The 17,497-nt window shown below is 41.3% G+C and overlaps 1 protein-coding gene across 1 annotated transcript in view; it reads right to left on the bottom strand.

Moving 5' to 3' along the window:
* Positions 1-17,497, bottom strand: part of msh2 (mutS homolog 2 (E. coli)) — a 63,877-nt gene that overhangs the window by 21,393 nt on the left and 24,987 nt on the right. Inside the window, exons 7-11 of the mRNA XM_080200652.1 lie at positions 12,942-13,141; positions 9,479-9,588; positions 6,571-6,694; positions 4,895-5,045; positions 1,297-1,394 (exon numbers count right to left, since the gene is read on the bottom strand). Of these exons, the coding sequence (XP_080056778.1) occupies positions 1,297-1,394; positions 4,895-5,045; positions 6,571-6,694; positions 9,479-9,588; positions 12,942-13,141 (683 nt within the window). The remainder of the gene's footprint in view (positions 1-1,296; positions 1,395-4,894; positions 5,046-6,570; positions 6,695-9,478; positions 9,589-12,941; positions 13,142-17,497) is intronic.

Genomic DNA, 17,497 nt, shown 5'->3' with positions numbered 1-17,497 from the left:
AACACAGTTCCCAGAATGTGATCTTTCATGAGAGAATTGCATTTCCTAATTCTCTCCATATTCTCAGCCTGCAACACCATTCTCTGACAGCAAATGCAGGCTGAACATCACCCCACTGTAACTGCACTCCCAATACAGCCCATGAGAAGGCTGCCAGCCACCTTCATGAGGAGGGTGCTGAATGGCCCTCTTGATTCCTCTGTCCATCTGCTATCCCTAATTGAATGGCAAAGCTGGTTCTTAATTGGTTGCTTCTCCTAAGATTGCTTTCGAAGTTCCACAGCTGCAGCCCATAGGGATAAGAAACCAAAAACAGCTCCTGCTTGCGAGTTTTCGGAGTCCAAAAGATTTGAGTTCGAAACAGAAAATGCTCCACTCGCTGGCACAAATATCTATCACTGCAGTACCGCAGTAAAAGGAAACACAAACTGCATATGTAATTTATTTTTTGCACTGCCAGTATTTTCCCCACAGAGAAGTTGTGTGTATCCTAGCTACAGCAAAACTACATCAATTTTTTTTTCTGGCTGGTTCTGCTTCTAATGACAACGTTAATACTGATGTCCAAGAGGGCATTGCTATCAGCAGTGTTGCTTAAAACATTTAATTTAGTAGTGGGCATTAACCTTTACACCAACTCCAATGATCAGGAGGTTTCTGCCTAGCTGTACCAAACATTAATATATTTAGGGCAAAATACAATGCAAGCTTTTACCCTTTAACATTAAATCTGCTTAAAAGCTAATGACATGCTTTTTGGGCATCACTAAAGTTTCATTTTTTATCCAACCTAAATGTAATCTGCTTAAACAGCAACTTCACTAACCTGGCAGGTGGCCAAAGGTTGCTAGCGCAATAGATCCGTACTTATTGACACCATACAGAACCACATTAAATTGTGGTTCTCCAGTCACCATGACTACCAATACTCAAACACTGGCCCATTCTAACCTACTCCAAACATATTGTGCAAATGGCACTAAATAAATAATATTTATTTATTGAATGCCTCATCAAGTTAAAATATCTCAAAAGTGCTGCATATAATGAACCAGTGCAGTGACTGCTTTAGAGACAACTGCCAATAGCCTGGAAACAACAATTTAGATGGTATTTTTTATGGTCTTCTTTAAAAGGTGGAACACAGGCCAAAACATCAGAAGAACTATGCACACTTCTTCCAAATTATGGAATGATATCATTACAACATTCAAATGAACAGATCAGCATGCTTACTGTTTCAATGTCTCATGTGAAGTTTAAAGACACAGAGCAATTTATTCTGGAATATCTTACCCGCAGAGATATTGATGATTTCTTTAACAATCGCATTCTGAGCTTCTTCATATTCCTCCCTACTCTTCATGTAATCTTCATTGTAGGAGGTCAGCTTACTGTATGGAAGAATGGAAGATATATCGTGTTTATGTTTCACAAATTCAGTACCAGCAGCTGAGCAGCCTTTCATTTCTGATTTAAGCAATATGTTGCATCTTAACACTTGGCAAGCAGAGCTCAAAGTAGATGGCTGTGTGTCATGCACTGCATCGAGGCAGGGAAAGGAGGTAAGTGCAATATTTCATTTTTGTTCTTCCAACAGTGAGTAGTATTTATGAGTGCACATCAAAATATTAGACATGCAAGACAGCGGACGCAAGACAGCACGTTTAGGATGCAGCCCATCCAAATTTAGGCATAGAGAGGTTAGGCAATCTTATGTATAAGGTCACAATTCAATGGTCAAATTGCATAACAAGAATCCCATTTAGTAAAGAGAGAATGATAAAAAAAACATGCATAGTAGTGATTGCACTGGACAGATCGTCAAGGGAAGGTAGAGAGAACTGACTGAATCAGCTAATTCAGACAGCTGGGTAAGTACCTTGAGAAAAGTGCAAAAGAGATTTAAATACATCATGTGAAAGGAGACTCCCTAGCCACTGAGGTAGCCAAAGAGACCTCAATGGTTCTTTTGATTTTGTACTTCATGAGGTATATTCTGGCCCTGCTTCAACATACAGTTCACAATTCATTCCAATGCTCTGCATTTGATTTCTCAAACTATCAACCTAATTTAATATTACATTCTGTAGAGTAATAATGTATTAATATTGGAGCAGCAATCTGTGAAGTCGTTCTCCAATTTTAGATTCCCAGCTCCAACTGCAGCAGAAGTTCTACAGCAGCAAAATCCAAGACAGTTTGATTTCAATTTTTGACCAGTTCTACTCCAAAACCACACATGGGGAATTATACATTCACTTTCTAGAGTTCAAAAGATATTGTGTACGTACAACCAAACTCCACACTAAAAAGGAAAAGATGCAGCAACACAAACTAATTTAGACATAGAATTCCTGATCAAAGGAGTGCAAATCGTAGAATTCCTACAGTGCAGGAGGCTGCCATTCGGCCCATCCAGTCTGATACTTTGACAGAGTATCTTGCACAGGACCTTTCCTCCCGTCCTATCCCCGTACATTTACCATGGCTAATCCGTTTAAATTACACATCTTGGGACAGTAGGGGCAATTCAACATGGGCAATCCGCCTAACCTGCACATCTTTTGGACTGTGGGAGGAAACCGGAGAATCCAAAGGAAACCCACAGACGTGGAGAGAATGTGCAACCTCCGCACAAACAGGGACCCGAGGCTGGAACTGAACCCAGGCCCCTGGTTCTGTGAGGCTGCAGTGCTAACCACTGTACCACTGTGCAGAAGAATATGGCACCAATACAGCCTTGAGGGAGGTAGTATTTCATTTGACTCCAGACCCAAAAGCAGAGATGTGAACTAGAACATAGGGCTACAAGAGGCTGCAGAGACAGAGTGGGGTGGATAAAGCCACAAACAAGGAGGATTTTGAAATCAAAGTATAAGTGGAAAGGGTGCACCATTTATGATAAAGACGAGCAAGTTTTATGCAAGCTATAGTCTGTGGAATTCTGGAATAGTTGAAGTTTGCACAGTGTGGGTCCAAGAGGCCATCCAACAGGACACAAGTAAAAGCTGAACCTTGTGATGCCAACTCTGCCTAGTCAGTGCTCAGCTGCAGGGAACTGACCATTTATTACGTCAAATGAACTGTCAAATTCTACAGCAGTAGATATGAAATCTAGTATGAATTCCAAGAGTTACAGCTGAATGAACCTCAAGGTTCATGTCATGCTCACAGAAACACTGCCAAGAACATAATGGCAGCGAAGGGTCATGCCATGCTTTGGAGCGTGCCAGGTGAATGTATGGACAGGAGGAAAAGTCAGTGGAACATGAGAGAGAAATGCAGAGTCAGCAGAGCATACTCTGATGAGTGTTAGCTGGAATTAGACTATGATGTCTTGATGACAGTCAACCTTACTGAAGGATATAGGGAAATGGAGGACTGCCGTAGAAAATGCACCTGGGAATCACATTTAAACCAATGTCCAATATTCCCATAGCAATCAGAAGCAGGAGCTCTGGCTTGCGTGATCTGCTCTTCCCCTCTCCGCACTCTTCCCTTTCTCATAAACCAGGGGCAGCAAGGAAAACAACAGAATGTAAACTGCTAATCTGGCTGAAACGAGTAAATGGCTAAGATCAGTAAATGCAGCACAAGATGACAGATCAAATCTTGTATGGATGGTTCACCTCATTAGCGGAAGTGTTTCTGAGCAACTGTTTTTATTTGTGCAAAGTACAGGCTGACTTTTGTTTTCAAAAGTTAGTATCTTTAGCGTAAGGTCCTTGCACACTCCACTTGGGTCAAAGCACAACTAAATTGTAGGAAATGTAAATAAACGATTGGAAAGAATTTTGCCTTCCACAACCAGCTTCCATACTTTCAAAAGCTTTCAAAAATACCACAAAGAAATACAAGTTTATTAGATTATGAATATCTAATAATGTACACCACAGTATTGAACTTGAGTCAATGTAACCTTCAAATCAATGGCAACATTCCCAAAACAGATATGGGAAGTGAAGTTTTGGATATTCATCCGGTTTAGCAGGTTTCAACAATAACTATCCAAACTGGTGACGACACTACTGTAGTGAGTCGGATCTCAAACAACGACGAGACAGGGTACAGGAGTGAGACAGAATCAGGTGAACTGCTGCGGCGACAATAATCTCCCCTCAATGTCAGCAAAATGAAGGAGATTGTCATCAACTTCAGGAAGCGTAAAGGAGAACATGCCCTGATCAATGGGGACGAAGTGGAAAGGGTCGAGAACTTCAAATTTTTAGGTGTCCAGGTCACCAATAACTTGTCCTCGTTCCCCCCATGCCGACACTATAGTTAAGAAAGCCCACCAACACCTCTACTTTCTCAGAAGACTAAGGAAATTTGGCACGTCAGCTAAAGCTCTCACCAACTTTTACAGATGCACCATAGAAAGCATTCTTTCTGGTTGTATCACAGCTTGGTATGGCTCCTGCTCTGCCCAAGGCCGCAAGGTACTATGAAAGATCGTGAACGTAGTCCAATCCATCACGCAAACCAGCCTTCCATCCATTGACTCTGTCTACACTTCCCGCTGCCTCGGCAAGACAGCCAACATAATTAAAGACTCCACGCATCTTGGACGTTCTCTCTTCCACCTTCTTCCTTCAGAAAAAAGTTGCAAAAACCTGAGGTCGTATACCAACTGACTCAAGAACAGCTTCTTCCCGGTTGCTGTCAGACTTTTGAATGGACTTACCTTGCATTAAGTTGATCTTTCTCTATACCCTAGTTATGACTATAACACTACATCCTACTCTCTCGTTTCCTTCTCTAGGAATGGTGTGTTTTATCTGTATAGCGCAAGAAACAATACTTTTCACTGTATGTTAATACACGTGACAATAATAAATTAAACCAAATATTGATAAAACAATAAAAAAGGTTAAAAAAACAGAATTCTAACCTGTTAGTGAATCGAACTCCATTCTTCTGGATATCTATGGTGTTAAATTTCTTATTGTTACGAAGAGCCTTCTCTTCCTTGCAAGTGACACGGAAATAATAACCCAATTGAGCATTTGACTCCAGTTTCACAGTCTTGCCGGCTTCAAGACCTATATACAAATCAAACAGATAATAATTCAATCAAACCATCCCACAGATATTCAATTAGTCAGCATTCATTCTTTCTGTTTACTACTCCTGATCGCTCCCAATAACATCTTCCTCAACGATGCACAATTAACAAGTCACACTGACACCAACAATGATGCTCCTAATATAGTCCAGTGGTTACTTGAAGCTGCCTTGTTATTGACTTGCCAGATGTATATGTTTGTGTTTGAAGTCCCAATTCAAAAGGCTGTCTTTTCCCTGCCTCACCAATATATACTGTCCAGTCTCCTTTTAATCAAGTCCCCTTCACTGAATTTTCCAAACATGCTTCAATGGACTTCCAGCAGCAAGGCTGGTGATTCTTTGGTTTACAACTCTCCTCAACAAGTTTTGTTCTATTGAAAAAGGGTTGCATCCTCACCATCACTCCACTTGGTGCTTAACCCAAGAGCAGTCCTTTTCCTTGCCTGGTACAGCAGCACCTGCTTTCAGCCTAACTGATTCTATGACTCCTTGAATCCGCAGCAGTAATGCCAGCTACACTCTTCCTTTCCATCCAGGCACCTGACTTTGAATACGCTTTGATCTCTGCCTCTATCCCCATGGCAATCAGGTCACATCGCTTAGCAGAGTTCAGCACAACTTCATGCTATTCTCCATTCCAAGGCATTCAGTTTTACCTTACAGTATGGTGTTTCTAAGATAAATTAATTGAGAAAGTTTAAAACATAACCATCTCAAAATCTAGCTGTCATAACACCCACTACAAGTTGAGTTGTGGAAAAAGCCAGCTACACCATCCCTACCCAAAAGCAGGCACGTGGCTAATATGAAGAAAAATGTTGAACAAACTATGGATTGAAAAAAGGTTTATTCAGTATTAAGGTTGGTGCTAGGGACATAATTAATGGGGAAACATGCTCCCAAAGAACTCTATTTTTCAAATGTCAATATTTCCAGCTCAACGCACAGTGACAGTGGTGTGTACCATTAACAAAGCTCCTTAGACAGCAACTTCCAAACCCATGATCTCTATTTACCACCGAGGACAAAATCAGCTGATGCACAGGAACACCACCTGCAAGCCCCCCTCCAAACCACTCACCATCCTAGCTTGATTCTTCTAATAATGGAAACAGCTTCTCGCCATTCACTCTGTCTAGATTCCTCATGATTTCAAACACTTCCAACAAAATTCCTCATACGAATGAAACATATCTATATCGTACACTTTACATTAACATTTAGATAATATGACATCAAAAGGTGTTAATGATGATCATTGTTGGAGCCAAGCAGCAGCTTTACTCTGCGATTAATTGTGCCTAATGTTGATACTGAATGCCCAAAATGGAAAGTTCACTTATACCTATAACTTTGGTTGCTAACATTCCTGTGAAGACCTTTGAATAAACTATGCAAATGCAAGGTGTTAATGTTGGTTCATGAACACAAAACACAGAATTGCTCAGATTCAATGCAAGTGGAAAAGAAAGTACAGATTATCTCAGATCCATTTCATACCTAGCTCCCTGGCAGCTTGGTTGAGTGTTGATTGCATACTTTTCTCCAAGCCATCCATCTTCTCCCTCAGCTCAGTTAGATTTGGGTCGAAGGATGGCTTCACCAGGAACTCGTGGTTTTCCACCTGTTAAATCAAGCAATCTTTTAAAAATATTCCTAATTAATTCTTTCATTATCGCAAAAAAAGGCCACTCCAGCACATTGGAGTTCATCCAGTATCTACTGCTATTTTACATGGACAACAGGACAAGGAAGTTATAAAAACAAACTGTAAGCAAATGTACAGAAATTGAACTGGATAAAGATACTGACAGGAACTGCAGTAATTATCTATAACACAAAGGGTTGCATTTACTTGTGCCTTCAATGATCTCAAAGTGCTTTATAGTCAATGGATTGCTTTTTAAGTTAAGTCACCGCTATGTAAGGAACGCAGAATCCATTGAATTTCTGCAGTGCAGGAGGAAGCCATTTGGTCCATAGAGTCTGCACCAACTCTCCAAAACATTACCAAGGCCCACCCACCCTATCCCGGTAACCCCATGCACCTTAAGTCACTCATTGCTACAACTCAGTTGAAAGTTATTTAATTTTTCGTATTATTGTGGTCTACTACTAAACACTTATTTCCATAACAAGTGAAGGATCACCAATCACAAAGCTGGTCAAGTCTTTTTAACTTTTGGACCCCTTGACATGTATCTTTCCCGAGCAGCCCCATCATCACTAATGAAACTCCCTTTATCTCACTTCCACCTGAAAAGCACATATCCAGCTCTCAAATATGACCTTATATTAGCACATGAAAGACCAAAGAGGACTTTCATTCATCCTACAACACTAACATTACAAATGGGTTTGAATTCACCAGCAACCTTGGTTCAAGAAAGTCAAAGGGATACCATTCCACACCACATCCCCCACCTGCCCATCAATATACCTGGAGCAAGCATTTTCCAAGCTGATTTATTTCCTGAGCAAGACACTCCTTTTGTTCTTAACACTGTCCTGGAAATAGTCTTCAGGAGTTAGATTAACTCAAAAACTGTTCCTCATCAGATACTAGGTGCAGTTACAGCCTCTTCTGATACATTGTGGACAGCTCCTTTGCAAGCACCTGGATACAGCTGCCAACAAAATACCCAGCACACAAACTGGATAATAGGAATTTCTTAAATTTACCAGATATCACAGAATCACAGTGGGGCTACAGCACAGGAGGCCATTCAGCCTGTCGCTTCTGCACCAGCATTCCAAAGGATCAATTCACCTACTGCCACTCCCGTCTTCATGTAGCTGTGCACATTCTTATGTTTTGGATAATAGTGTTAATTGAACCCACCTCCACCATACTCTCAGGCAGCACATTTCAGATCCTGACCACTTTCTGCATGAAAAAGTCTTTCCTCATTTCACCTCGTATGGAAAAATAGAAATTATAGCCCTTCCCACAACTGATAACAATAATTTTTTTTAAGGAATTTAAACAGGCCCTGCAAATTAAATTGCCAGTAGTATATTCTGAAATGCCGCAAAATAAATCTAATTCCTTATTTACTGTCAACAGTGGCTAGATAAGGGAATGAATAAAAAGTGTTTAATATAATCTTTTTCTTTAGTCCGCAAAGTGTCTCACTCTCACCCTCCTAGACAAATTGGTGGAATTAGCAGACAGGTGGCAGATAAAGTTCAAAGCTGGGGACAGGAGAGGGGAGCACGGTGGCACAGTAGTTAGCACCAGCGCCAGACCCGGGTTCGCTTGCCAGCTTGGGTCACTGTCTGTGTGGAGTTTGCATGTTTTCCCGTATCTGCGTGGGTTTCCTCTGGGTACTTCAGTTTCCTCCCACAGTCCGAAAGACGTGCTGGCTAGGTGCATTGACCCGAACAGGTGCCGAAGTGTGGCGACTAAGGGATTTTCAGAGTAACTTCATTGCAATGTTAACGTAACCTTAATTGTGACTAACAGATAAACTTTTCTTTTTAACAAAAGGAGTGAAATGTGAAGCGATTCATTTTGATAAGAAGAACATGGAGAGACAATGTAAAATAAAAGGTACAACTCTTAGAGGATGTAAGAACAGAAGGACTGAATATATATATATGCATAATTCATTGACGGTGGCAGGACAGGTTGAGAGAGCAGTTAATAAAGCATACATTACTCTAGGCTTTACAAATATGGGAATGGAGTACAAAAGCAAGGAGATTATGTTGAACTTGTAGTATATTGGTTTGGTATCAGCTGGAGTAGCGTGTCCAGTGCTGGACCCCACACTTTAGAAAGGATGTGAAGATACTGGTAAGAGTTCAGAAAAGATTCATGAGAGTGGTTCCAGTGAAGAATAACTGCATGTATGGAGATAGATTGGATAAGTTAGGGTTATTCTCCTCAGAGAAGGGAAGGTTGAGAGGTGACTTGATAGGAAGTATTCAAAATCATGAGGGGTCTGGACAGATTAGAAAGGAAGAAAATATTCCTACTCGCGGAAGGATCGAGAATGAAAGAGCACAGATTTAAAGTAGAACATAGAAAAACTACAGCACTAACAGGCCCTTTGGCCCACAAGTTACGCTGATGATATATTATAAGTAATTTGCGAAAGCAATAGGAGAACAAAAACGTTTGCTGCATGAAAAAAATTAAGGTCTGGAATACACAGAGTAAACAGGGCAAGTACAATCAAGACATTCAAAAAGGAATTAGACTGTTATTTGAAAAGTAAGAATGGACAGGGTTATGGGGAGAAGGCAGGAGAATGACACTAAGTGAACTGCTCATTCGGAGAACTGGTACAAACACAATGGGCTGAATGGCCTCCTTCTACACCGTAACAACTCTGATTCGATGATTCTGATTCCCACAAACTTGAAAGAACCTCACAAATTAACTCCCAAAGTGACCACTCACCTGATTCAGGTCTAACGTGGTCTCAATCAATTCCTGAAACTTAGTGAAATCAGAGATGAGGTCCGTCAGTGGTGAGATAAACACAGCTTTCAATAACATCTGGTGTATTCCTGTGAAAACAATTCATGTTGATTATATTAGTCAAGCGGTGGCAATCAGAATAAAGGAGTTACTTAATAAGCATTCAGCACTAAAATACTAATATTTTACTGAAGGTAAAACAAAATGAGCCAGAATGTCTTGTTAAAACAAGTGAGCCAATTGTGCTGTCACATATGCGAACACAACTTCCAGAAAATGCAAAAATTGCTCTCTGACACGCATCACTTCAGTGTTAGCTTCTCAAAAACACCAATCTGCTTTCTAGTTATCAACTGAAATGACTGCATTGACATAAACTCATAGTCATTAGATAAATACAACTAAACTATCAAAAGTTAATTCTGTGCCCGTTCAATCCGTTTCCTTTCAGTGATTTTTAATGAGCTAATAAGGCTCGCTGACACTAAATATTAACAAGTGTGGAGTCTTATTGCTTCAGGTTTTAATTGGTGTCGTAGGCTTTTAAAAATGTAAAATTTTTAATTTTTTTTCAGCTTTTTTTTCTAATCCAACCTTGCTTTCCTTTTCTATTTCTCTTTCCATACCTGATTTGACATTTAGTTCACTTATTCAGATTTCAGTCCTTATACTGTTCAATTCACAATCCTGCGATTGGTAAGGAGGTACACAGTTGCTTACCCTGTGTCACTTTTGCTAGCTGTCCTGTATCCATTCAGTTTCAGTAACATGCTGCACAAAATAAACTTACAAACCTAAGTTTGCAAGAACACGTCTAACTAAAAGATGGACACTGTTGTATGCTCCGCTGCAGTAAATTATGGGCCAATCACCATAATTCTTAGCAAACGGTATTGGCTGTATTTCCAGCTATTCGATACTTCTGCCAATCAGCTTTTTAACACAATCAAGGCTGACACTTCACTGTAGAACTGAGCACAGAAGTTGCAATGTATGATTACCACCTGATGAGAGTTTAGGGTCTATTTTCAGCTTAAACGAACAGGAAGTAAGTTAGAAAATTCAATGGAACTACCCAAGGGTAAAATGTTGCTTGGGTGCTCTGTTCAATATCTGTTCCATTGTCAACCACATCAAAACAAATTATCCGGTCACTGCCTCACTTTCTTTTGTGGGACTTTGCTGTTTGCAATGCCTTAATCGACTGCCATGTTAACCTACAGAACATGGATGATCCATTTCAAAAAGTAACTGATTAGTCAAAAGGTCCCATCTGCTCCCTGTCCCCCTCATCCCACACACTGTAACCCACTAGTGGAAGTGGGTTAACATAAGGTGAGGACTTGGGAAACCCAGCAGTGAAAAGGATGTGGGAGCTGCTGGCTCAAGGCAAGTGTCTTTTACAGAATATCTTGTGGGTCAGAGCAAGATTGCTACCCTGGCCCCTTAACAAACATTTTGGTCTCACCTCTGTCCCTCTCCCTACATCTGCAAGTGCAGACAAGCTTCCCCCTCAACCCCCAATCTCCTTTGATGGCCTGCCTCTAATTCTATCCAATTCCCCAACCCGTCCCCAGGTGCATGGTTGCAGATTCATACCACTAGCTTTCCCACCCAGTGCCAATTTTGTTGGCTGCCAGCCTGGAAACAGAGGGACAATTTATAATTGTGTAATTATGGCATTAAATTCAGCATGAAAACTGGATCCCTGGCCTCACCAGTTTTTCCCTACCCTATCCTCTTTGTAAACACTGAATCTGAGCGCAATTCAGAGTTTGTCATTTATGAAGCCCTTTTAGATTGTCTACCAGTCAAAATGGGCACCAAACTAACAAATGTGCTATTACCAATACCCTAGCAGCCACAACACTGGCAGGGAATCCAAACTAGGTTGCACACAGCCTTTTTCCTTTGTTATTTTGGTTCAAATCTTCTGGCTGTTGGCTACAGCTATCCCAAATAAAATAGAGTTTTAAAATGTCCACTTCATCCACATGAAGCCAGATCGCAAAAATACCTCTCACAGCAAGCGCACCAAGGCCACAAGAATCATAGCATGGGAGATGGTAACAAGGATTGGGTAGAGCAAAGGAAGATTTCAGATGCAAGTAAACATCCTGAACTACTAATGACTCAGCAAGTCAAATTCTACTTATAGACACATGAAACGGGAAGTTTTACTCTGCTTTCTGGGGAGCAAATTCACACAATGGGCCTGATTTGACCATTTTCATCCCAAGTGCTGAATCTGGGTGCAATTCAGATCAGAAATGGAAATCTGCTTTCAGGCACCCCCATACGTGCTTAGCCTGAAAAAAAATTGTAGGTCTGAATCGCGCTGTGGGTGGGACTTAGCGTGCCCGAAACAATCAGGGCTCCAAATTGCGCCACCGCCGCTGCCACCACCACGGAGAATGATCTGGCCTCATTCCACTCCCTGCCAGAGGTACATCTATCCGCCTCCTCCTCCCCTGCTCCCAGAGGAACATCTAACCCGCCTCCTCCTCTCTCCTTACCCCCTCACCAGAGGATGATCTGGCCCACCTCCCCCCTCCTCCCCCCCCAACCAGACAACAATCGGGCCTCCCTCCCAGAGAATGATCTGACCCGCCTCCCTCCTCCCCGCTACCACCAATCTGAGTCAGAGTGTCATTGGAAGCTCTGAACTCACCTCTTTAGCAGCTGGAGCACCTGAAACAGACATTTTGGCGTGATTCCGGATTGGCGAACGCAGTGGTAAAAGAGAAAAATGCTGATAAAGTTGGGCAAGCAGTTCCTTAATTCAACTGAAATGCAACAATTGCATTTAAATCGCTGTTGTGCCCATTTTGGGCATGAATCAGATCGTGGCCATCCCTGGGTCTCGGTAAAGTAGCCATCTGCACGGATGCGGGCGCGGATTATGTTATGGCCTCACACCCGATTTTACCACGTTTTTGCATCCAAAAATGGGCACGATGCAATGGTAAAATTGGGCCCAATGACTTGACTGTGAAATTAGTAACATTGTAATTAATAAAACGAAGCTGCCATCGTTAATCTGTAACCAAATAAATCAAACTGTGATTGAGAGAGATTCCAGGATTTTACTAGTGTTTTGGGATTGTATCCCAAATCTGGCCCATTTTTCTGTTTTAAAAAGAGTGTAGCAATACGTAAACAGAAGTGCTCAAAGAAAAATTCACAAAAAATGGAAACGCAAAACACGATAAGAGTTTCTCACTGTAAAAAGCAAAACTGGCAGGATAACTGGTAAACAAAGGCGGCCAAATGGGACTTAGTTATCTGCAGGGAATTTGAAATGTAATAGCCCAGTTTAAACTTAATTTTACTGCAGATTACAAAAAGTGAAAATGTTTCAACATGGGCTCCCAAAACTCCAGGATGCAGCACTAAGAGCTATGTATGTCGAACACGATTTACCTGAAGTATTATTTCTTACCTTCATATTTATCCAACACCTGCACCACACTCGGGAGATGATTGACAGCCTGGTAAATCCGGTAGCAATCCTGCAGGGTTGCTGCCTGACGCTGGAATTTCTTTGCCAGGCGATTGAGGTCAGGAAATCGTCGAAGCAGATCCTCTTGTAAATTCTGCCGTAGCTCAGTGTCATCCACAAAGGCCTCCACCAGGTTAAGTCTTTTCAAGACAATTGACAATAACTCATTAGGCATTTGTTTGTTAACGCAGTAGAGCTGTAAACTGCATTTGACATGTAAAAGTCTCAATTTGATCAGAAATTCAGAACAGAATCCATAAAGCTGTGGCATAAAACACAATGTGTGTCACCAGAGGGTGTCACCATGAAGTTTCACTGCCTCAGTCCATTCAATCCCTTATTTTAACTGCATCACTGTGGAAAGAAGTCAAAAGCCAGATCTCGAAGAGTAGCCTGCATTTAGAGCAAAAAGACTTTCTTGGCTCCTGTCACACAGTTCCATTACTTCAATCCCTCAAAATGAGTTTGATTTATTTGGCTACAGTAACATGGCAAGAGCCTGGTAGCATGTAGGCTAGGCAAAATCTCAGTTTGTGGTTTTGATCCCTGGCCTTGCAAATCAGTGAGGATTTAGGGTGGCACAGTGGTTAGCACTTCTGCCTCACAGCCCCAGGGACCCAGGTTCGATTCCCAACTTGGGTCAGCGTCCATGTGGAGTTTGCACATTCTCCCTGTGTCTGGGTGGGTTTCACCAGGTGCTCCGGCTTCCTTCCACAATCCAAGGTATGCAGGTTAGGTGCACTGGCCATGCTAAATTCTCCCTCACTGTACCTGAACAGGCGCTGGAGTGTGGAGACTTGGGGATTTTCACAGTAACTTCATTACAATGTGAATGTAAGCCCACTTGTGACTATTTACTTAAAATGTATTTATTTATTAAACTTCAAACTTTAAATAAAGTCAGAGGAAGGGGTGAAACTGATATAGCTTTCTCTTCCCTTCTTACTTCTGGAAGTTGGCAACAATACAGAAATGCCAGGCCTACAAATGAAATTCCTGTTCACAGGACAGAACTTGCATCTGTTCAGCACTTTTCACAATCTAAGACCCAAAGCATTCTCAGCCAATCATGTTCTTTTGCAGCATAATCATCATCATAATAATGAAGGGAACCACATCACATCAGAAACAACTATAACTTGTAGATTATGAAGTATCCTACTTCTTTAACATTTTTAACAAGTTGCATTCTCAGTTTGGAAAATTTCTATATTCTGATGCCTTTAAACTTGAAAATAAATCAGAACCCTGAGTATTACTCTGCCACCCTGTGGCCATGATAGTAGATAACAGACAAAATCCATGAAAACCTCAAAAAATGAAGTTATTCTTTCACTCAACAATTTCTCCTTTAGCTTGTCTCACTTCCTGCAAATATAAGGTGTGGCTGTGTGTACCTACATGAGCCCAAGTTATACCTTTTTTTTGTGGGGTAGGAGGAATATTCCTTGTTCCAGTCCGACTCCAGCACCCCCCACCCCCCCCAGGATATTTCTTCTGTTATATAGACACTACATCAGTGCTGCTTCATGCTCGAGGGGACCTGGAACAGTTTAATCTATTTTGCTTCTAATTTCCAATCTTTTATTGCCTTTATATGGTCCATCTCTGACAATTCCCTTCCTTGACCTCTGCGTCCATTTTTGGTGATAGGCTGACAACCAATACTCATTACAAACCCACCGATTTCCACAGCTATCTTGAGTATAGCTCTTCCCAGACCATGTCCTGTAAGGACTCTATCCCATTCTCCCAGTTTCACCCCCTCCATTGCATTTGTTCCAATGATGATGCTACCTTCCAAAACGGTGTTTCTGACATCTCTTCCTCTTTCCCGAACCAAGGGATTCCCCCTCTACATCAGGGAGACTAGACACAGACTGGATGACTGCTTTGTGGAACACCTTCACTCAGTTCACAAGCATGACCCTACGTTCCTTCACTTGCTGTTTCAATTTACCATCTTACTCTCATGCCCACATGCCTGTCTTTGGCCTGCTGCAACGTTCCAGTGAAGCACCAATGCAAACCTGAAGGAACAACAGCTCATCTTTCATTTAGGCACTTTACAGCCTTCTGGACTTAACACTGAATTCAACAACTTCAGACCATGAACTCTCTTCTCCGTCCTGAGCCCATTTTAAATTCCAATTATCTGATTCAATGCCCCCACCACCCTACAGGACCATCTGTCACTTGTTACATTTTGCTTTCACTTGTATCTGCTACTAATACATTCTGCTATTTTACTTTTATACCACTATCAGCACCTAATCTTTAGCACTATCATTAACATTTCTCTTGTGTCCATGACATCATTGTCAAATCTCCCTTAGCTCTGACCTATTTTGTTTCACCCCATCTTAAACAATATAAAATCTATCACATTTCTCCCTCACTTTAGCTGTGAAGAATCATACGGAAATGTGTATTTCCGTGTGATTCTCTGAGTTTTTCTCTCTACAGATGCTGCCAGACCTGAATTTTTCCAGCTTTTTTTTGATCAAAACTTCTGCCTCTCTCCCCTATTAAAAAGGTACTTGTCATCTTAACTGTACCACATCTTGCACAGTGGTGCCCTGGCAATCTTATACTAACAAAGGTGCAATTGATTTGGAAATGAGGCAAAAGCTTGCAGGGCACTCATTTCTGGACAGGATGTTTATAATGAATTCCAGATTATGTCATTTAGACATCATGCATTTTGCTGATATCCTTGCACAACCTATACTGAAGTCACTCATATAATGTGGGCATCAGGAGCTTCCGTGACCCAGCAGGGTCAAAAAGTTAATATGAAAAGCTGATTGTTTGCAAAAATATTCAGGCCTCCCTGACTTGCAACATTCAGAAACCTCTGCAGCAATTGTGCCAATATTTCTCCTCGGTATTTTCTTCAAAAGATTTCCATTGGCTTCATCCAAGTATTGAACTGCTCTCTGACCTTCTATGCCTCAAGGGCTTTGCTTCTTCTGGATGAACTTGGGTGTTTGCCTGGATAACAGTTCCTTTAAGCAGTTGTTGGAATTTAAACACCAACTTATCAACAACCAGCAGAGGGCAACAGACTCTTAGTTTTCAAATTTTACCATCCTCCATTTTGAAAGAATCGAGACATCAACCAATGACAATAAATTGAATTTACAAAAGAAAAATGGCTGTAGATGCTCTATGGTCTTGAGGAAAAATGGATGCCAAAAGGAGAGAGATGTGAGGAAAGGTGATGATAAACATACATTGCTGGAACCAATATAACGGTGAGGCTTGTACAGCCAAATGCACACACCCACCTTACTGACTCCAACAGTACTAAACTATAAATTTAAACTTGATGTAGAACAGGTCACAAAAAGAAAAGCAATGTGAGTGTAAGAAAGTTAGGCAGTACAATATGCAAGATGAATGAGCATGAGCAACTCCACAGAAATACACATTAAATGATAAAGGATGCATTTGAACAAGGCAGCTTCGTTGAATATTAAAGTCCAGACACTTCTGTTGACATGGCAGAAGTCAGTTGGTAAGAAACGATAGCGGTATTTCAGTGCATAACTGGGAATAGTTTGGTATGGTTCGGCACCTGTACTATATATAGCGGTTTTTTGGTTAAGAATTGCTTTCTTTGGCTTGACACCTTTAAAAAGGGGTGTCAAGCCAAAGAGGCATATATACAACTTTACAAATTGGCTGCATGCACCCTTATCATTAAAATTGAAGTCCTGCAAACACAAGTCACCATCGGTCATTTTTCTTGAGGTAGAAGTTGGCTCGAATTCCATCCATCTTTGGAACTAATGAAAACTGCATTCTTCTCTGCCCTGACTTCCCAGACCCCATCCCACCAATACCAAAAATAAAACGCAAAGGATATGGTTCAAGTAAAATGGTAGTAGGCAAACTGGTCCCTACAACGGCCAACTCCATGAATGGGTATTTACAGCAAAATAATACAATGGCAAAAAGGTCAGAGAAAGGGTATATATTTGCAATATTGTCTGCAATGCAATACTCATCAGATTATGCACTAAGTGGGAAGCTCCAACAGCTTCGACATTACCGTACAATCAAGCTTCAGCACGCTACCAAGCATTTAATTTTACAGGTGTTTCCTTGCCGTTCAGGTGTCACAGCTGGGGTGTGTGCATGTGTATTGAGTGTGCGCACGAGTGTGTGTGCATGCGGAGAGAGTCCAGGACAGCAGACAAAAGCTTTTTTACTTGAACTGACATCATTGTGTTTATTGTTTGTAAAAAAATGTTCCCCAAGTTAACCATCAGTACATCAGAACGGCTCTGATGCACATCAACATCCAAGAAAATTTCTCCTGCCTATATTAATAGATGTCATGAGATAATAAAAACGTGAGGGGGTGGGAGGGATTCAAAGAGGGGGAGAGAGAGAGAGAAAAATTGAGAGAGAAAATATAAAACCATTATGTGTACAAACAGCATCAGCTCCTTTCCCTGATACGAGGACTCCCATAGGGGCTATGGAAA

The sequence above is a fragment of the Carcharhinus amblyrhynchos genome, chromosome 12 (assembly GCF_965287045.1).
Source record: "Carcharhinus amblyrhynchos chromosome 12, sCarAmb.v2.hapA, whole genome shotgun sequence".
Classification (NCBI taxonomy): Eukaryota; Metazoa; Chordata; class Chondrichthyes; order Carcharhiniformes; family Carcharhinidae; genus Carcharhinus; species Carcharhinus amblyrhynchos.
The sequence above is the reverse complement of the archived record's forward strand: the minus strand, read 5'-3'. Positions and strand labels throughout refer to the sequence as shown.